This window comes from Doryrhamphus excisus, chromosome 10 (assembly GCF_030265055.1).
Source record: "Doryrhamphus excisus isolate RoL2022-K1 chromosome 10, RoL_Dexc_1.0, whole genome shotgun sequence".
In the NCBI taxonomy this organism is placed as follows: Eukaryota; Metazoa; Chordata; class Actinopteri; order Syngnathiformes; family Syngnathidae; genus Doryrhamphus; species Doryrhamphus excisus.
In genome coordinates, this window is record NC_080475.1 from 20,003,371 (window position 1) to 20,024,389 (window position 21,019).

General features: G+C 36.7%; 1 protein-coding gene across 1 annotated transcript; it reads left to right on the forward strand.

Moving 5' to 3' along the window:
- Nucleotides 1–901: 901 nt before the first annotated feature.
- On the forward strand, nt 902–20,742 carry LOC131136856 (transcriptional enhancer factor TEF-5-like). Its single transcript, XM_058084150.1, has 13 exons — nt 902–1,019; nt 5,643–5,900; nt 8,622–8,686; nt 8,820–8,882; nt 9,005–9,067; nt 13,883–13,993; nt 14,065–14,108; nt 14,201–14,262; nt 16,446–16,579; nt 16,659–16,829; nt 16,895–17,035; nt 17,113–17,265; nt 17,347–20,742. The coding sequence occupies exons 1-13, from the start codon at nt 902–904 to the stop codon at nt 17,458–17,460; spliced, it is 1,497 nt and encodes a 498-aa protein (XP_057940133.1). The 3' UTR covers nt 17,461–20,742.
- Nucleotides 20,743–21,019: the final 277 nt, after the last annotated feature.

Sequence of the window (21,019 nt, forward strand, 5' to 3'; positions counted from 1 at the left end):
TCAAATGTCAGGCTTTGCTGAGCTTATTGGGGGGGGGGGGGTATGTTTTGCCCTAATGTTGAACATTTCAAATCAATGTCAAGTCAGTCTTGGGACAATTCACAAGAGAAGCGGTTACACCTTTGTTGACAGTGGAATCAGCGCCGGCTTCGGAGGCGTGGCCTTTTTTCCTCTTGTTATCCTCACCTTCTAATAGGAGGGTATTACTTCAGATGGTGTAAATCATTAAACAAGGCTGACGCGGACACGTTTAAAGACCCCGACGATACGTTTGGCATGGTGAGCCTCCCTTTGGAGAGCATTCAAAAGTTGGCACCTCTTCTCATATTGGATCTGCCTCCATTACCCAATAGTGAAAATGGCACTAACGGCATTAACTGGGACTCTAAATTTAATTGTATTTAATTGTATTTAATTGTATTTAATTGTATTTAATTGTATTTAATTTTATTTAATTTTATTTAATTTTATTTAATTTTATTTAATTTTATTTAATTTTATTTAATTTTATTTTACTTTATTTTATTTTACTTCATTTTATTTTACTTTACTTTACTTTACTTTAGGCTCCAGCATACCTTATAACCGTACTGAGGATAAGCAGCAATGAAAATAGATTGATGGATATTACTTTGCGTTGATGATATCTCATTAGGTAATATGCAGTACATATGGACAGTATATATTTCTGTAAATAGTACCGTTTTCCACTTTTCACCGTGTTAGCATCGTGTTTACTGCTAATTTTGTGGAAGTGTTGCAATATAGAGTGTGCATTCAGGGAGTTTATTACCTGCAAGCATGCAAATTACTAGCTCACTGATGTGTGGAGTAGCTAATAGTAGCAAAACACGTGTAATGATCACATTTCCATTACCAAAATTGCAAGGTGTGTCCGACAATGAGTGCTCCCCCTCGGGCAGATCGTGGTGGACGCAGCGTCCTCATGTCCCGGTTCTCTGAACTCCACAGCACCAGCGGTGCCTATGTTACCATTCTTTTCAAGCAGCTCTCCAAAGGTTCATTCTCTTATTATAAACTCCTACACTAACAAAATTAGAAAGTGGGATTCGGCAGTAGTCTGGAAGTCCTCCGTAGCGCTTGGGAGTGTTTCCAAGTACAGCGGAGTGGGCGTGCCAGGAATAAATTAAAACTGACCATTTTGGCACAGAAATAGGTGCAGATTCTGGAAGATCTAGAAAGCTTTCTGTGCTGGTTATTGTGTGTAGCTGCTCTATAGAACATATCTCAATACAAAGGGCGGAAAATGAGCATAATAGGTCCCCTTTATGCATGAGCATTAAACTCATACTTAGTATTAATTTGGATTTATGTCAAATATATGTTATTTTAATACAGGCATATATTTTTGTAAAATGATATTTTGTTGATGGTTATTTTTTTTAGCTCCATTACGGACTGTTTATGATAAATAATCATAGAAATACATAGAAAGATGAGACCAATCCTGTAGCTGATGTGCTGGGCGGAGTCAGCCTATGCTGGGACCCACTGAACTTTTGCGTGTGCGCGTGTCCGCGATGCCACGCCTCTTGTGCGTACGTGCACGCGCGTTGTCCTGCGCGCGCTCATTTCATAGCAAACTCCAATTTGGCATTCCGCCGTTTGAAGTCAAATACATTGTAGTAGTTTTTGGTTTACGGCCATCGGGCCACCAAAAGTCGACGTTTCCGCGGCCGATTTCCGAGCACCACTGCGGCAGAACAGCAGAGCCGTCAACAAGGTGAGTGCTTCTTCCCCGAGAAACTTTCTTTGTTGTGCGCTTTGCCGTGCAACTTTCACGCCGCCTACCGAAGCCGCGTCGTGAGTGCGCCTGAAGTTTTGGGATATTTGGCATATTTGGCATTTTTCTCACCGCTGCTTTGCTCATTCACGGCGTCTTGTTTGCGTCGTTCCGCACTTCTCGACCTTTCTCCAGCTTTGTGATACGGATGACTTTTTTTTTTTTTTTAAAGCAACTTGAGTTGCTCGCTTAGTATTATTAGCACGCCAGTTAGCCACCTAGCATGTCCGCGCAAGCACACTACTTGTTTAGGACGTGTTTGGTTAAACGGAGCTTTAATCACACACTTCTCGACATCCTGACTTTATTGGCATTGCTGTGATTTGTCGTATTTTGTTATATTTTGTCGTATTTTGTGATGTTATTCGGAACACTTCTAAGTACACCAATATTGTACGTTCGTTTTTATGCTAGGTCTCATCTTTGCTAGTAAACTTTTCACTCCCGTGTAAAAGTCACATAACAAACAGCAATTTAGTTTTAAGATTGTTAACCCAAAGAATGAATTTGGTGACAGAGAACCCCCCCCCCACCCAGTGGATCATCCACACTGCCAGTGTTCCCATTCGAGCAGAAGGTGGTTGTCACAGTAGTGTGCGTGTCTTGTCAGCGTTTGCTGAGCTCATTGCTTTATTTAGTTTGGGAGCTTTAGCCTAGCTCCCATACTGCACCCCTAGGGCACCCTACTGCACCCTAATGCACCCTACGGTATACTGCACCTGACCTTTTTGGCATGGAGAACTATATAGACCAGGGGTGCTCACACTTTTTCAGCATGCGAGCTACTTTTAAAATGACCGAGTCAAAATGATCTACCCACTACAAAAATGCAAAACATCTATTTATTTTCAAATGTATTGAGGATTATTTGTACGTACAATGTATGTTGATGTACCTTACATAACCAAATGAGCCAATATTGCAAAACACACATAATTAACTATTAACATTTTTTGTAATTACCTGAGTTTACTTTGATGACTTGCACTGAATTGAACCAGCCAGGGATGCATAGTCCGGACAGTAGCTGCTGATAGCCAGCCTCAAGCACACTTCCAAATGTTTATCAGTCATGGATAATATCCGTATCATAATATCCGTATAATATTCCATATCCGTATGGAAGTGATATGTTTTTTGCCTTTTTACTTGGTCCAGTTTTTGCCTTTTTACTTGGTCCAGCTCCTTCACTCATTTTAGTGACCATAAACTTTAGCGAGGGCTTAAAATCTCGCAATTCGCCGACTAGCTTAGCACTTTGCATCGTTGTTTACGCATGAGCGGTGACCTAAAGGTTAAAATTCAGTTGTCATCTGACTGGTTGTCCTGTATGTCAATCAAGTAACGGCGATGGATGATAGGCTGACATCGTAAGTTCTGCTGCACTTAGAGACGTTGTTTGATTTGATTGGTCGCCCGAAGGGCAACATTCAGTTGTCATCTGAATGGCTGCCCTGTATGTCAATCAAGTGACGGCATTGATGCTGGGATGATATTTTTTTAATGTCACGCCGCGATCGACCAGCGATCGACCAGTATCACCTCCGCGATCGACCGGTAGATCGCAATCGACTTAATGAGCACCCCTGATATAGAATGTGCCAGACATGTATATTTGCATGCATCACCTATTAAATAATCAAATTCCTAAGACTTTGTTCACCATAAATACAACATTTGTAGAGCTGATATCACTATAACAAATGTCAATCAAAACGGACTATGAGTCGATTTGACATGCAATTACTGGAGCTTTGCATTGGCCAAGTGGTTAAATTTCGGCCTCACACACTCCAAAGGTTTGAATTAATACACACAGACTGGGATTGGAATCCAGATTCATCTTTAGAGAAGCGAGGAGGATGTTTATATTACGCGCTAACGATGGATCTGCTGCGCCCGAGATGGATCCAACGTTAGCGCACAAATCGATCGATCTCTGCGCTCACGATCGATCGGTATATTACTGCGCCTGGAAAGATGGATGTGTGTAGTTTGTTTAGATGCCAACAGATGGCAGCGCTGAGCGTTGTTACTTACAAGAATCAACAAGAAGTCGATGCGTGCAAATTTCAAATCTTTGATTAATTGTCAAGCAGTTCACTTTGTTACCGTTCTCGGCGGGGGGGGGGGGGTGTGAACCCTAACCCTAACCCCTAACCCTGTCATTGTATGCAATTAGCAGATCAACGATTGTCGTTATATCATCGGTGCAGTGTCAAAGCATCGGTTTATATCCATCGTGAGCGCAGAAATCGATCGATTTGTGCACTAACGATGGACCCATCTCGGGGGCAGCGCTATCGATCGATCGATCGCGCAGATCCATTGTTAGCACGTAATATTTATACCAACAAGGAGACAAATTAAAGCCACAAAAGCTGTCTTTAAGGGGACCTATTATGGTCATTCTTCGACCTTTTGTATTTAGTTGTGGTCTCCTGTAGAGCAGCGACACACAATAACCCACACCGAAAACTTAAGATTTTACAGCTGTATTTCCTTTGATTTGTCCATCTTGCAATGTGATTCCTAACCGTGTAACAGTTTTACCACACCTTTTTGAAACCGAGCGATTTGAGCCGTCCCGAACTTCTTTCAGGGCTCACTTCAAAAATCCATAAACCTAATTATCTGAAACTTTGGTGTCGTTTAACACGAGAATACAACATTTAAACTCATTTATGGGTCAGAAAAGTGGAAAAAACAGAAGTCAGTTTTAATACATGACAACTTAATGGGCTGAAATAACCACAATCGCACCCCAAGTGTATCGGAAGACGAAGCTCTGGTTCTTTTGGTTCCCAGAGAGACCCTTTAATTTAGTAAAAACGACAAAGCATTTTATCATTTCAGCGTTTCATTCATGAAAAAATTCCAGATTGAGAAAATCTGAAAACCCCATCTTGTTGTTTCCACAAGCAAAACATATTTTTATTTATATTTTTAAAGAGAAATTGACAAAAAAAATGGAACTTCTCACATATCACATACTGTTTACCAATTTGGTCACAGGCTAGTATTACATCTACAAGGAAGACCATACATTTCTCACCATTGTCTGATATTACACAAACATAAACATGGTCAGATTAACAAATCTATGTCTTATTTATAAAATCATTAACGGTTTGTAACATCCGAACAGCTGTTAATTGCAGAACCAGAGGTGCTAAGAGGCGAGATTGCATTACTTCAGTAAGTTTTTTACCTTTTGGCTAATTCTGGCATATTGACAGATTAATATGTATTACCCGTGTAAGAAAACACTGTCTGAATCCACAATTTTCCACTTAAGACCCATTGCACAACAACTTTTAAGTCTCGTCTCTTATCCCTCCCCCTGTACTGTATATCACAATGTTCTTAAAGACCTCGCTCCCTCCTCACCGTGTCGCCCCGGTTCTGCCCCATCTCTATGGCAACAGCACAGTCCTGTCAGCGACGATTGAAAATAGGAAAGCCCTGTCCCTGGCGTGTCCAAGTCCAAGAAGCCTGCCACCACAGCAGGGGGAAGCTGGCTGACCACACTGATCCGCTGTAGCCCGACTGTGGTGGGGGGAACCATGTTAGCCGCGCTCTGGAACACATTACACCCCAGCCAGTGTTCATGTTGCAGATGTCTTGCTAACGTTTGAGGAGACTTGGAGCATCCTCAACAATAACAGAAGAATGTGTAATTTCCTCATGTGGCCCGTGCAGACGAGGGGTCAGACTTTTTAATGCCAAGTAAATCCAGTATTTGATTTGCTAGTTTCTCCAGGACTATGTGTGTCTTCAATATTAAGTTTGAAAATGATTTGTGTTCTGACATCTTCTGTTTTCCCGTGTTTTCAAGGTGTGGCTGGAGCCGTCATCATTGCGTCGGAGTGGAGTTGCCGCGGCAGCCCCGACGGGGTGCAAGAGGAAAGTGATGGCGGCGGCGGTGGTGCCGCCGAAGGAGATGGACTTGCTGACGGCGCAGACCGGGGATTGGATGGCGACCCAGAGGGGGTGTGGAGTCCAGATATTGAACAGAGCTTTCAGGAAGCTCTGGCCATCTACCCTCCCTGTGGCAGGAGGAAGATCATTCTGTCCGATGAGGGCAAGATGTACGGTGAGGAAGAGCACGTTACTCTGGACTCGACTTTCTTCATCAATTTTTTTTTTTTTTGAGCTGCCAGTCTACTTATGGTGTGATTTCAGGATAAGGGTTTTAAAGTCGCTACATTGCCCCCCCCCCCGTCCGCTTCAGGATCAATTTTAAGATTCTACTACTGGTTTTTAAATGTCTTTAAACGGCCTTGCACCTTCTTATTTATCTGATCTGCTTTTACCATATCAACCTCCGCGGACCCTGCGGTCCGACGGCATTGGCCTTGGCCAGAACAAAAAATATTTAAAATATTTTAAAAAATATTTAAAAAAAAAAAACATTAAAGACACACCTTTTTAATCAGGATTTTAACTTTTCTTACGTTTTTTTTACCTTTTTAGTCCTATTTTATGCTCTTTAACTCCAGTATTTCCTCAGAGGGGGGTCCTCCACACTGGGGGCTGTGTCGGGGTCTGCTGAGGGGGTGCCATCCTTGGGGTCCCTTCGACCCAGCCGGCTGGGGGTTCCTCTCTTTTGATGTGGGGGTCCGCCCGTCTGTCTGTGTCGAGGGGCCCGGGTGCTGGTCCCCCCGATAGCACGACCTGCAGCTCCTCCCAGTGTGGACGGCCCCAAAGGTGGCGTGTGTGTCTAGTATGGAGGGTGGGGGCTTTTTAGTACAGTAAACTCTCGGATATATCGGACTCGGATATATATCGGAAATTCGCTCACAACGGACAGATAAAAAAAGAACCAATTTTTTTCCAATAAAAATTCATTGCATATATCGGATTTTTTATAACGGATTTCGCCTATTTCGGACAAAATCTCCAGTCCCGTTCCAATGCATTTCCATGAAATTTCCCTCGCATATATCGGATGGCCGCATCGTGGCGCTCCGATTCGCCGAATCGTGACAGGCCGCTATACGACGTCATTTGCAGCGTTGCCTGCGCGTCCAGGTACATTGGAAACATAGTCAAGGAAGTGCCTTTTTATAACGGATAAAATCCGATTTACGCATATACCGGATATAAATCCGATATATGCGTAAAACGGACATTTTCCGGTATACGCATATAACGGATTTCGCTTATATCGGACAAAACCAGTGGGAACAATTGAATCCGATATATCCGAGGTTTACTGTAATTGTTTTTCCTTTTAATTGTGGTAATTGTTTTTAATTCTGTAAAGCACCTTGTGTCTTTGCAGGAAAAGTGCTCTACAAATAAAGTTGATTTGAATATATGATTTGTAGAGATGCCATATTGTATTTTATAATATCTTGAAAGTACAACCTGTAACCGTAACCCGTAGGTAAGAATATTTGAACCTAATATCCCAAAAGTATGTGTTTTGTTTTGGGAATTGGATAACACCGTAATGTGTGTGACTCAGCCTTCTTAGTCGAATTTGAGTGGGTTCCGGTAAACCGTCATAGTTAATATGACTCAGCAACACAGCACTTCCCAGAATGGGAATGATGTTGATGACATTAGCTAGCAGCGTGCACGCGTTAGATCACCTTTGTCCATATCCTCTCCAGACACTCGGCAGTGATGATTTGAGACAAACAGCTGTGTGGGTGTGGTTGGGATCAGGGTGGAAAGCTGTGAGTGAAATAGCTGACCGGGCAGTTTATCCCTAACCACATTTGGGAAGCCTATTAACTATGATGACCTCCGCTGGGTTCTTCCCTCCATTTTTAACGTCATCGCATGTGGATCTCTGCCATCAATGAAGTTGAACAACTTTGATTTAAATTGAAGGGAGTCTATAAAAGTGCTGCAAGTCTAAATATAATCCTTATTTTTATTTATTTATTATTTATCTGGTTAGTGCAGGGGTGGGCAAACTACGGCCCGGGGGCCACATCCGGCCCGCCAAGTGTTTGAATACGGCCCGTCCGTTCTTTCCAAAGTATTTCATTTAAACTCGACATACGAACTGGCATCGTGGCTTGAGCCAACCTTTTGATGGTTCTTTCAATTTTGGTATTTGATGTGGTCTGTTGTTTACAAAGTGCTCCTGAAAAAAGGGACACAAGCATAATGATGATAATAATAATAATAATAATAAATTTTAAAATATTTAAATATAAAAATATTTAAATATAAAAAATATTTAAATATAAAAATATTTAAATATAAAAATATTTAAATATAAAATATTTAAATAACAAATATTTAAATTACTAATTATCTAATTATTATATTAATTATATATAATATTATTGTTATATTTGCATATTTTACATAATAATAATATAATAATTATTATTTTAATTTTATTGTAATTATTATAATATTTTATTATTTTTAAAATATTTAAATATAAATCTAAAATAATAAATAATAATAGCAGATTGCATGACAATTTTACAGATACAATAATACCAGGTGGACTGTTACGTGTAAAATATATAGTCTGCCCCCCCCCCCCCCCCCCCCCCCCCCCCCGTTTTGTTAAATCAATGCGGCCCGCGAGTCAAAAAGTTTGCCCACCCCTGGGTTAGTGCTTCATTTTTGTAGGTTGAGCCATTCTTAAATATTGATTTTTTTTTTCTGTTGAATTAATCATTTTATTGTGTTTCTGACTTATCTACTTCTTTTGTATTGTATTGTGACTACTGTGCAGTAAAATGTATTTGTAACAAACAAAAGAGTGTAAACTAAGATGAATATAACTGCAAAATTATGAGTACACAGTATAAATCGTAATATTTGTGTCTCCCACTTCCAGGTCGGAATGAGCTGATAGCTCGTTATATTAAGTTACGGACAGGAAAGACACGCACACGCAAACAGGTACGCACACATCGTCAGCTTTTTATTTCCTGTTTTATTGCAATTGTGTGTCCACCATAGCATTAAATCAAATGTAAAGTCCTCCTGGTGAATATTTTGTCATGTCTTTCCGGATGTTAACTCTGGCCAATAGGTGTCTAGTCACATTCAGGTTCTGGCTCGCAAGAGGGTGCGAGAATACCAGGCGAGCATCAAGGTGGGTGCCCGTCACACTAACTTCCCAACCCTCTCTGCTTATGCGCCGTTTTCTTTTTCCTTTTCTTCCCGTTCTTCCTTTCCTTTCCTTTCCTCCTTCCCTACTTGTCTATCTTTCTTCAGGTCTCTAGTCACCTGCAGGTCTTGGCCAAGCGCAAGTCTCGTGAGATTCAGTCTAAGCTGAAGGTACACTTGCTCACCCGCTGCTGCCATGTTTTCCAGCTTTGCTCTGCATGCCGACCCTGATCCGCATTAACCCTTTGAATGAGCTGAAGCTGTACTTTTGTTTTATTCATAACGTATGACAAGGAAACACTTTTAATAAAATAATTATTCAGTGTCAGCTGCAGGTGATCCTCAGGTGATTACGGCGTTCCACAGCATTTCATTGGTTATGAATCCGCTCACATAAACTTGATTTTGGTCCCGTAAACAGTCGACTTGCTATAAATATGCGCTACACCAGGGGTCTCAAACTCACGGCCCGCGGGCCAAATGCGGCCCGTGGGACGCTACTTTGAGGCCCCCGCCTTGATATGGAAGTTTAATTTGTTTTTTGATTTGCTTATTTATTTTTCAATCTTATTTTGTGTTGAAAAATAAAAATGAACATTAAACATTTATTTAATTATTTAATAATAAATAAAAATTTATTTGTTTCACTTGTTTTTTGATTTGCTTATTTATTTTTCCATCTTATTTTGTGTTGAAAAATAAAAATTAACATTAAATATTTATTTAATAATTTTATAATAAATAAAAATGAATTTGTTTCATTTGTTTTTTGATTTGCTTATTTTTCCATCTTATTTTGTGTTGAAAAATAAAAATTAACATTAAACATTTATTTAATAATAAATCAAAATTAAGTTGTTTCATTTGTTTTTTGATTTGCTTATTTATTTTTCCATCTTATTTTGTGTTGAAAAATAAAAATGAACATTAAACATTTATTTAATAATTTAATAATAAATAAAAAAAAATTGTTTCATTTGTTTTTTGATTTGCTTATTTATTTTTCCACCTTATTTTGTGTCGAAAAATAACAATTAACAAACATTATTTAATAATTTAATAATAAATAAAAATTTGTTTCATTGTTTTTTGATTTGCTTATTTATTTTTCCATCTTATTTTGTGTTGAAAAATAAAAATGAACATTAAACATTTATTTAATAATTTAATAATAAATAAATAAATAAAATTTCATTTGTTTTTTGATTTGCTTATTTATTTTTCCATCTTATTTTGTGTCGAAAAATAAAAATGAACAAACATTATTTAATAATTTAATAATACATAAAAATTATCTTATAATTAATTTATAATAATTTAATGTTTTATCAGAGCTTTTCCAAAGAACCAAAGCACTGAAAAAGTGGAGGGTATAGCAGAAGCATTGAAGACTATTTTGTCTATCATGAGCACATAAACACACATTTATTTCCACTTTCTGTGCATTCTAGTGCAAGAAAACAACTTTATATGAGATCGCTAGCTAGCAACAGATATCATGGGAAATTACTTGTATATTAACCAAGCTACAGCGATGATGATATTATTGTACCACCTAACATGAAAAACAATTTTTATGCCGCGGACTAACACGAAGCGTCGCTAGGCCTAGATCAGGGGTGGGCAAACTACGGCCCGGGGGCCACATCCGACCCGCCAAGTGTTTGAATACGGCCCGCCCAATCTTTCCAAAGTATTTCATTTAAACTCAACATACAAACTGGCATCATGGCCTGAGCCAACCTTTTGATGGTTTTATCAATTTCGTTTTTTGACATGGTCTGTTGTTTACAAAGTGCTCCTGAAAAAAGAGACACAAGCACATAATAATAATAATAATAATTATTATTATTATTAGATTATTATAATTATTATTAGAACTATGATTATTATAATTATTATATTAATGCTAATTATTATATTAATTATATATAATATTATTGTTATATTTGCATATTTTACATAATAATAATGTAATTATTATTATTTAAATGTTATTGTAATTATTATAATATTTTATTGTTTTTTAAATATTTAAATATAAATATAAAATAATAAATAATAGCAGATTGCATGACAATTTTACAGATATAATAATACCAGGTGGACTGTTTTTACAAATTTTGTCATATCAATGCGGCCCGCGAGTCAAAAAGTTTGCCCACCCCTGGCCTAGATGGAAAAGTGGATCACTAGCTCTCAATTTCGTGACAAAGACTCAACAATATGCTCGTGGAACTCGTTCATAACCCGAGGTCCACCTGTAATAAGCCGTCCAAAAGTACTACATCAATGTACACCTTGGCAGCATCAGTCTACTGAAACCTGGCAGGGAAACAGGAGTTTAAATATTCCCAACCCATTTCCAATATCAATCTCTAATTTCCAACTGGCTGAACTAGTATGTTTTGCGTATGGATACTACAAGTCGGTGCGTCTTTTTGGTCCAAAAAAAAAACCCCAAAGTCGCAACTTTTCTACTTTTAACGGTCTCCTGCTTGTTTGCTTTCTATTCTCTCAGGACATCACTCTGTATAAATCTTCATGTTTGGAAGTCTATGTGGGAAAAGTTGCCTTTTTTTTGCAATGCACGGCAGTAATGTTGGAGTTCCGTTTTGCATGACACTCGGTTGCTGGCTTGGTTCCGCCAAAAATGTCACACGACATTGGGATGCATGCTTTGACACAAATGTGCGGGGGAGTTTGAATGAGTACTCGTCTATGGAACTACTTGGAAGATTTCTGCTTCAATGCATTTCTTCATGTTCACACTCTTGGTTTAGAGCTTTTCTGGTTTAGAGTTGTTTTTTTTTTGTGGTTTTAACATGTCCTGTCATCAAAATTCTTTTGTCAAGCAAAGATATTTAACCAGTTATTAGTTCTGTGTAATCTTAGCAGGGTGAAGGTTATGAGAATGTAGTTTTCTATTATAGCAATGTTTGTCTTTAAAGTGTGTTGGACTAAATTTAACACGTGTTGGTGGAAATAGTGTTGCCTTCATGATAAAGATTATGGATTTTTAAATGGGATAATGCTGGCGTTTTAATCATTGACATTTTTTCTTTGCCATAGGCCATGAACTTGGTAAGTTTTGGTCATACTTCTATTACTCTGCTTTTGTGCTTAACTGTTGGCCTCACAGTTAACACTAGCCCTTAATGCAGTGCAACTTCAGCATCCAAAATTCCTGCCTATTTCGTTTTTGTTTTTTTTTTTTTTTTTAAGTGGCTTTAGTAAAAATAATGGTGGCGGCTGCAATTTCCCTTGTACTAGCACATACTGCTTTGGCATCGCCCTGTATCTGCTTCGCACTCTGTTCTGGATTCCAGTAGTTATTGCATCATGTTGAAATTATTCAAAACAATTGCATGGTTTTTTTTTTGGTTTTTTTTTTTAAGACTATAAGTTACCCTTATAGGTGTGAATGTCAGTTCTGCACAAATGCCAGCCCTGTGACTAACTGGCAATCGATATCGGGCAACAAATACAGGACCTCAACCTTTTACATTTCTGTAAATATTCAATTGTATCTTTTTATGACAACACTTTGGTATGATGTAAAGTAGTCAGTGTACAGCTGTACTGTCCCCTTAAAAGAAACAAAACCGTGTCAATTTGCTAATGTACCCCTGCTTGGGAATTACTGAACTAAAGCTGGACAAAGACTATGCTAGTGGGACGCATGGCTAGGAGTACATACACATAATATTTCACTTCAGGATATACTCACTTGTCTGCCATTGGTTTATATATTAACCTTCCTCTTGTGTTAGGGTCGGCACCGACCAGTTTTACATTTTAATGCATAAAAAGAATCATTTATTTAATTTATTTATTGCATTAAAGGCTTTTTGACTTAGTCCGGAAACTCTATTTCAACAAAAAAATTTTTTTTACTACATTTTAAAATGGTCTGGTTGGAATTATGACCACTGTATTGTTAGGCTATAAAGACTACATATAAAGCAGGGGTGGGCAAACTTTTTGACTCGCGGGCCGCATTGATATGACAAAATTTACATGGGGGGGGGGGCAGACTATATATTTTACACGTAACAGTCCACCTGGTATTATTGTATCTGTAAAATTGTCATGCAATCTGCTATTATTATTATTTTATATTTATATTTAAATATTTTAAAAAAATAAAATATTATAATAATTACAATAAAATTAAAATAATAATTATTATATTATTATTATGTAAAATATGCAAATATAACAATAATATTATATATAATTAATATAATAATTAGCATTAATATAATAATTATAATAATCATAACAGTTCTAATAATAATTATAATAATCTAATAATAATAATTGTTATTATTATTATGTGCTTGTGTCTACTAAAGTTCTGTTGCTGAAAACAATAACTTTTTCTACCTTTTCTTGACAGTAATATACGTATATGGGTCAAAATTCACCCCAACACCATAGATGTTTCTTTAGTGATTAATACTAAAATGAGAAAATAAATACAACAAAATAATTAAATTTATTAATATGATTCTTTTGAGGTTCATTTTTACCATTTTTGGAAATAGAAATGGAGGGGTATAGTGACAAAAAACTATATGCCCACACCAAAAGTATTAAAAGCAACATTTTCATTATGAGGAAGCCTATGAAGATAACCAAGACATGAGAAGCAATTTTAATGGTAACTTATTGTTTTTACTGTATTTTATAGCTGATTTAATACTTTACTTTGCATCAAAGTGTCATCTATTCAGTGTCTTATGAAAAGATATGTATATTATCAGAAATGTGAGGGTAGTAGTACTTTTTGTGAGGTACTGTATCATTTGAACGTGCGCCACCTCTCCCCCACTCTTGACAGGGAAAACTAAAAAAAAAAAAAAAATGAATGAATGGATAAAGTATTTTGAATGTCAGACATGACAGTTATGAACATTCATACTTGGTCTTAATTACTCCGAGCATGTCTAAATTTAAACGACACTGTTTATTTGTCTTTAGGACCAGGTTTCCAAAGACAAAGCACTGCAGACCGTGGCCAACCTTTCATCAGCTCAGATCGTGTCTGCAAGTGTGATGAAGAACCAGGCTTCTTTCCCTCCACCAGTTAGGGTGAGACGTACCAGCGTATTTGGGCTCCTGGATAAAAATAACACGTAGATGTATTCTTGTTTTTTTTTCAGTTTTGGCCTGGTCATGTGACAGGACAACCTGGGCATTCTCAGGAGTAAGTATTATTTTTGGGTTTTTTTGAAGTACATATACACTGAGGTTGGTAGTTTTTTTTTTTTAATTTAATTTTTTATCTTTTTCTTCTAGCATCAAGCCCTTTGCACAGCCGCCATACACAACACTAGAAGCTCCTGTCCCTGCACCCATCAGTACGTATGACCAAGACTCCTGGGTAGCCATAGTATAGTGCAGGGGTGGGCAAACTTTTTGACTCGCAGGCCGCATTGATTTAACAAAACGGGGGGGGGCCCCCCCCAGACTATATATTTTACACGTAACAGTCCACCTGGTAATATTGTATCTGTAAAAGTGTCACGCAATCTGCTATTATTATTTATTATTTTATATTTATATTTAAATATTTTATATTTAAATATTTTATATTTAAAAAAAAAAATAAGTTTTATTATTATATATTTAAATATTTTATATTTAAATAAAAAAAATAATAAGTTTTATTATTATATATTTAAATATTTTATATTTAAATATTTTATATTTAAATATTTTAAATTTTATTATTATTATTATTGTGTCCCTTTTTTCAGGAGCACTTTGTAAACAACAGACCACATCAAATAACAAAAATTGATAAAACCATCAAAAGGTTGGCTCAGGCCATGATGCCAGGTTATTATAATAATTACAATAAAATTAAAATAATAATTATTATATTATTATGTAAAATATGCAAATATAACAATAATATTATATATAATTAATATAATAATTAGCATTAATATAATAATTATAATAATCATAATAGTTCTAATAATAATTATAATAATTATAATTATCTAATAATAATAATAATAATTATTATTATTATGTGCTTGTGTCCCTTTTTTCAGGAGCACTTTGTAAACAACAGACCATGTCAAAAAACGAAATTGATACAACCATCAAAAGGTTGGCTCAGGCCATGATGCCAGTTCGTATGTCGAGTTTAAATGAAATACTTTGGAAAGAACGGACGGGCCGTATTCAAACACTTGGCGGGCCGGATGTGGCCCCCGGGCCGTAGTTTGCCCACCCCTGGTATAGTGGGTCCCGTATTATGAAGAACATTTATTACAGCGGTCACAGATGCACTGTCCACGGGCACCAGGTAGCACCTCCATTGTGAGATATGCTAAATACACCAAATGTAGATAGCCGACATTGTTTTTAATATGAAAAAAACAATCATCTTTAATTTGTTTGGGTTAAAATAAGCTACAGAAATAAATGTGACACAAATTAGCTCCTCTTGACTATTTTAATTTTGTAAAAGTAGGTCTTACTTTTGTGGTGTGTAGATCTGTAGTAATCAACAACATTTTAGTAGAAGTAAAGGCATTAATCGTACATACATACATATAATTTAAATTAAAACCTATAATAGGTTTTGATAAAAGTGCACTTGATCATTCAAAAGTGTACTGCAGTCATTTTAAGGCAGGGGTCTCAAACTCAATTTACTTGGGGGCCACTGGAGCTCGGGTCTGGGTGAGACTGGGTAGCATCAGGTTTTCCAAAAAAAAAAAAAAAAAACGCATTTATTAAAACAAAAAAAATTAAAAAACTTTGCTTTGGTTCCAGTTTTCTACAATAAAAGCTCTGATAAAACATTCCACTGTTCTCAAATATCTTAATTTTTATTTTTCTACACAAAATAAGATGGAAAAATAAATAAACAAATCAAGAATAAAGAAAATAAATCAATCTGTAATAAATAAATAAATATAATAATAATAATAAAACAGCAAATAATAAAAACTTAAGAAACCACATATAGTTGGTGCGTAGACAAATTATTTTTTTTCACATTAAAATGAACAAAGCATTATTAGAGCCCTGTAGACATGACAAAACACGACTATAGTCACATTTATACTCTTTTTATTTACAACATATTGCGCAACTGCGGGGTCTTGAGACGCATGCTAACTCGCAAACTAGAGAGCTAGCGACCTAAACGGTAGCCTTCAAGTCATTTCCTTTCAACTTCAATAGCCCAAAACTTACCACTTCCACACGGATAGGGAGGATAACTATTAACAGTTATTTAACCTTTAACACGAACATGAATCAAACGTAATAATTTTTTCTGGGTACATGATACCATACAGCATCCATATCAAGGCGGGGGCCTCAAACTAGTGTCCGGCGGGCCACATTTGGCCCGCGGGCCGCGTGTTTGAGACCCCTGTTTTAAGGGGAAACGCATGTTTTACAAGCAGATTGTTTCAGTCGCCTTCATATTTGCAACGTTAGGTTATTGTTCATATCTCGTTTTGTGATTGGAAATCTAATTTTAGTACGCCACATTTCCATTTTTTTTTTTTTGTAGGCTATGAGCCCCTGCCCCCTCCTCGCCCGACAGCTATAGCGATCCCCGTGTGGCAGGACAGAACCATCGCGTCAGCAAAACTACGGCTTCTGGAGTACTCTGCTTTTATGGAGACCCAGAAAGACAGAGAGATGGTACAGTGGGGTGTTTTCTTCCATGTTGGCAATAAGAAATTTACTTATTTTCTTTCCTTTTCACCGTCGTCCCTTTCAGTATAAGCACCTATTTGTCCACATTGGTCCGTCAAACCCCGGCTACAGCGACCCTGTACTGGAGTCAATAGACGTCCGGCAGATTTACGATAAGTTCTCCGAGAAGAAAGGAGGCCTAAAGGAGCTGTATGAGAAAGGACCTCACAATGCTTTCTTTCTTGTCAAGTTCTGGGTCAGTGATGGAAAATCGGCTCGATTCCCGTGAAAAGGAGCTCATTTTGTTTATGACTTATTCAGGCGGATCTGAACAGTGATCTGGAGGAAGGTTCCAATGCCTTCTACGGCGTCAGTAGCCAGTACAGTGGAACGGAGAACATCACCATCAGCGTCTCAACCAAGGTCTGCTCCTTTGGAAAACAGGTGGTAGAGAAGGTCGAGGTGAGTAATTTGGTCCGAAGTTTAAATACATACAAACGAATATGTCTTCAAAGTCTCCCTCGCTGTACACCATTCAGACCGAGTACGCACATTTGGAGGGGGGGAAGTACGTGTTCCGCATCCATCGCTCACCCATGTGCGAATACATGATCAACTTCATCCACAAACTCAAACATCTACCAGAGAAATATATGATGAACAGCGTTCTGGAGAACTTCACCATACTACAGGTTGGTGGAGTTTATGTAGATATGCCGCAAAAAGCTAAAGAAAAAGCCGAATCGGTTTACCATGTTCCCTTTTTTCAACAGGTTGTGTCCAACAGAGAAACTCAGGAGACTCTGTTGTGCATCGCTTTTGTGTTTGAAGTATCGACCAGCGAACACGGCGCGCAATACCACGTTTATCGTCTGGTTAATGACTAGCGCAATGTACTACATGCAAAGACTGTCAACCTCTTTCCGGTTCACACGCGTGGCACACTAATGTATGTATCACTATCACCATCATCTACACCAGGGGTGGGCAAACTACGGCGCGGGGGCCACATCCGGTCCGCCAAGTGTTTGAATACGGCCCGCCCAATCTTTCCAAAGTATTTCATTTAAACTCAACATACAAGCTGGCATCATGGCCTGAGCCAACCTTTTGATGGTTGTATCAATTTCGTTTTTTGACATGGTCTGTTGTTTACAAAGTGCTCCTGAAAAAAGGGACACAAGCACATAATAATAATAATAATAATTATTATTATTAGATTATTATAATTATTATTAGAACTATTATGACTATTATAATTATTATATTAATGCTAATTATTATATTAATTATATATAATATTATTGTTATATTTGCATATTTTACATAATAATATAATAATTATATTTTAATTTTATTGTAATTATTATAATAACCTGGCATCATGGCCTGAGCCAACCTTTTGATGGTTGTATCAATTTCGTTTTTTGACATGGTCTGTTGTTTACAAAGTGCTCCTGAAAAAAGGGACACAAGCACATAATAATAATAATTATTATTATTATATTATTAGATGATTATAATTATTATTAAAACTATTATGATTATTATAATTATTATATTAATGCTAATTATTATATTAATTATATATAATATTATTGTTATATTTGCATATTTTACATAATAATAATATAATAATAATTATTTTAATTTTATTGTAATTATTATAATATTTTATTATTTTTTAAATATTTAAATATAAATATAAAATAATAAATAATAGCAGATTGCATGACAATTTTACAGATACAATAATACCAGGTGGACTGTTACGTCCATATATATTTGTTATATATATATATATATATATAACAAATATATAGTCTGCCCCCCCCCCCCCCCCCGTAAATTTTGTCATATCAATGCGGCCCGCGAGTCAAAAAGTTTGCCCACCCCTGGTCTACACTCACCAACATGGTGTCCCACAAATGTAAACACTAAAGTCAAGCTATTTTTTTAAACAAATCTGTAGATAATGTTTTGCGGTTTCACCAGTTTTAACTTTGAATTCACAGATAAATAACCTGCCTCAAAGTGCTTAAAAAAACCTGAAACCTGTTTAAAACTCAATATTAGAGTTATGCATCAGAATTGGCTCTCATCAAGAAAATCCATAATTAATATAATATAATATAATATCTGTTGGCGTGATCTGTAAGTTTGAAAATAGCTTGGCTGGAAAAGCATCTTATATCAGTGTTATTGTCACTACCGCGATGACTTTGTCTTTCCAGTCACAAGGTGCAGGTGGACCTTCACAGCAATGGTGTCGACATGGGAATTAATCCTTGATGGCAGGTTTGAAAATGATTAAAAAAAAAATCTCTAGCCAAAAGTGAATATATACGCAATTCCCTTTTGCCTTTGCTGCAGTATTTCTACCTCCGTGTGAGTTGAGATTCAAATGTGCTTTCATAAAGCCCTGACTTGAGGAGCACTGACAAATAGGAAGTGTACACTACATTTTAATGGTACTGTTTATAAGCCAAAATTAGTTAAAGGGGATCTATTATGCTCGATTTTCCACTCTTTGTGTATTGAGTTGTGGACTCCTATAGAGCAGCGACTCGCAATAACCCGCATAGAAAACTTTCTACATCTGTACAGTAAACCTCGGATATATCGGATTCAATTGTTCCCACTGGTTTTGTCCGATATAAGCGAAATCCGTTATATGCGTATAGCGGAAAATGTCCGTTTTACGCATATATCGGATTTATATCCGGTATATGCGTAAATCAGATTTTATTCGTTATAAAAAGGCACTTCCTTGACTATGTTTCCAATGTACCTGGACGCGCAGGCAACGCTGCAAACGACGTCGTATAGCGGCCTGTCACGATTCGGCGAATCGGAGCGCCACGATGCGGCCATCCGATATATGCGAGGGAAATTTCATGGAAATGCATTGGAACGGGACTGGAGATTTTGTCCGAAATAGGCGAAATCCGTTATAAAAAAATCCGATATATGCAATGAATTTTTATTGGAAATGCATTACGGAAAAATCGGTTCTTTTTTATCTGTCCGTTGTGAGCGAATTTCCGATAGATCCGAGTCCGATATATCCGAGGTTTACTGTATTTCCTTTTGATTTCCTGACAAAACAGTCACACGCCCCAAAAATGCGTCCTAACGATGAACCATATAAGGAATTCCACCCCTCTGTGACATCACAAAGGGGGCAGTTTTACCACGCCCTTTGAAACCGAGCGTTTTGAGCCACCCTAATTTTCTGTCAGAGCTCACTTCCAAATACGCAAACATAATTATTTGAAACTTTAACACCGGAATACAACGTTCTAAAAGTGGAAAATGCATAATAGGTCCCCTTTTTTTAAAAAAATATACTGCTTTTTTTTGTAAAACTGAATGATCTTTTTACTAGCACAGTTAGAGTAATACTCTAAACGTTTTGGGTTTTGTTTTTTAATGTTTGCCAGTCATTGCAACATTCCCCCTCAGTGAACTGGGGTGAAGTCCTATGAAGTGACACTTGCCTTGCTTTTTTTTTTTTGTTTGTTTTGCTTTGTTGAAATGTCTCTGGCATGTCTTGGTACACACTTAACCATTTATTTAGCAAGCGACGTTATTTGACTATCATACATCTTCTTGTAGCAGGATAATCAATCATGGGTCTGGTGAGGAGCGGCTTTTTGCTTGTGCGTCATTAAAGTTTGAGCGGACAGGTTGGTAAACTTTGGTAAATACGCACATTTACTGCGTGGTTAGCCGTTGTCGTATTCACTTTGTCTGTGAACTCACATCTGCTCGGTCAATTTTAAATGTGCCTTTTTAAGCTATGGCTATGCCAATAAAATCACCCATGGTGTTTGCCGAACCCAACAGTTATTTCGTCTAATTCTTGGTAGACAAACCATGAATTAATTTTTGCTTGTGTGTGCAGGGAATAGAGGTATGGAGGACCAAAACTGCCAAAATAATAAATAAATAAATAAAAGTGAAAATAAAAACAAAAATAAAATAAAAAAATTAAATACCAAAAAATTAATATAAATGGAAATAAAAACAAAAATAAAAAAATATATACACAAATAAATAAATAAAAGCAAAAATAAATACAAAAATAAAGATTCAAAAATTAAAAATAAATACAAAAATAAATGTAGAAATAAATACAAAAATAAATATATAAATAGAATTACATATCAATAAATAAATAAAAGCACTCTGCTCTCATATGTATTTATTTCATGCAGCAGACAATGTCAGCATGATTTTATTTATTTATTTATTTATTGATATGTAGTTCTATTTATATATTTATTTTTGTATTTATTTCTACATTTATTTTTGTATTTATTTTTAATTTTTGAATTTTGTTTTTCATTCATTCATTCATTCATTTTCTACCGCTTTTTCTCACATGGGTCGCGGGGGGTGCTGGAGCCTATCCCAGCTGTCTTCGGGCGTAAGGCGGGGTAC

Bases quoted from the DNA above. Each gene is read 5' to 3' on its own strand.
- LOC131136856 (XM_058084150.1), top strand. From the start codon at position 902: ATGAGTGCTCCCCCTCGGGCAGATCGTGGTGGACGCAGCGTCCTCATG. The intron at 8,687-8,819 runs GTACGCACACAT...TCTGGCCAATAG, and splicing joins AGACACGCACACGCAAACAG to GTGTCTAGTCACATTCAGGT. The intron at 17,036-17,112 runs GTGAGTAATTTG...TACACCATTCAG, and splicing joins AGGTGGTAGAGAAGGTCGAG to ACCGAGTACGCACATTTGGA.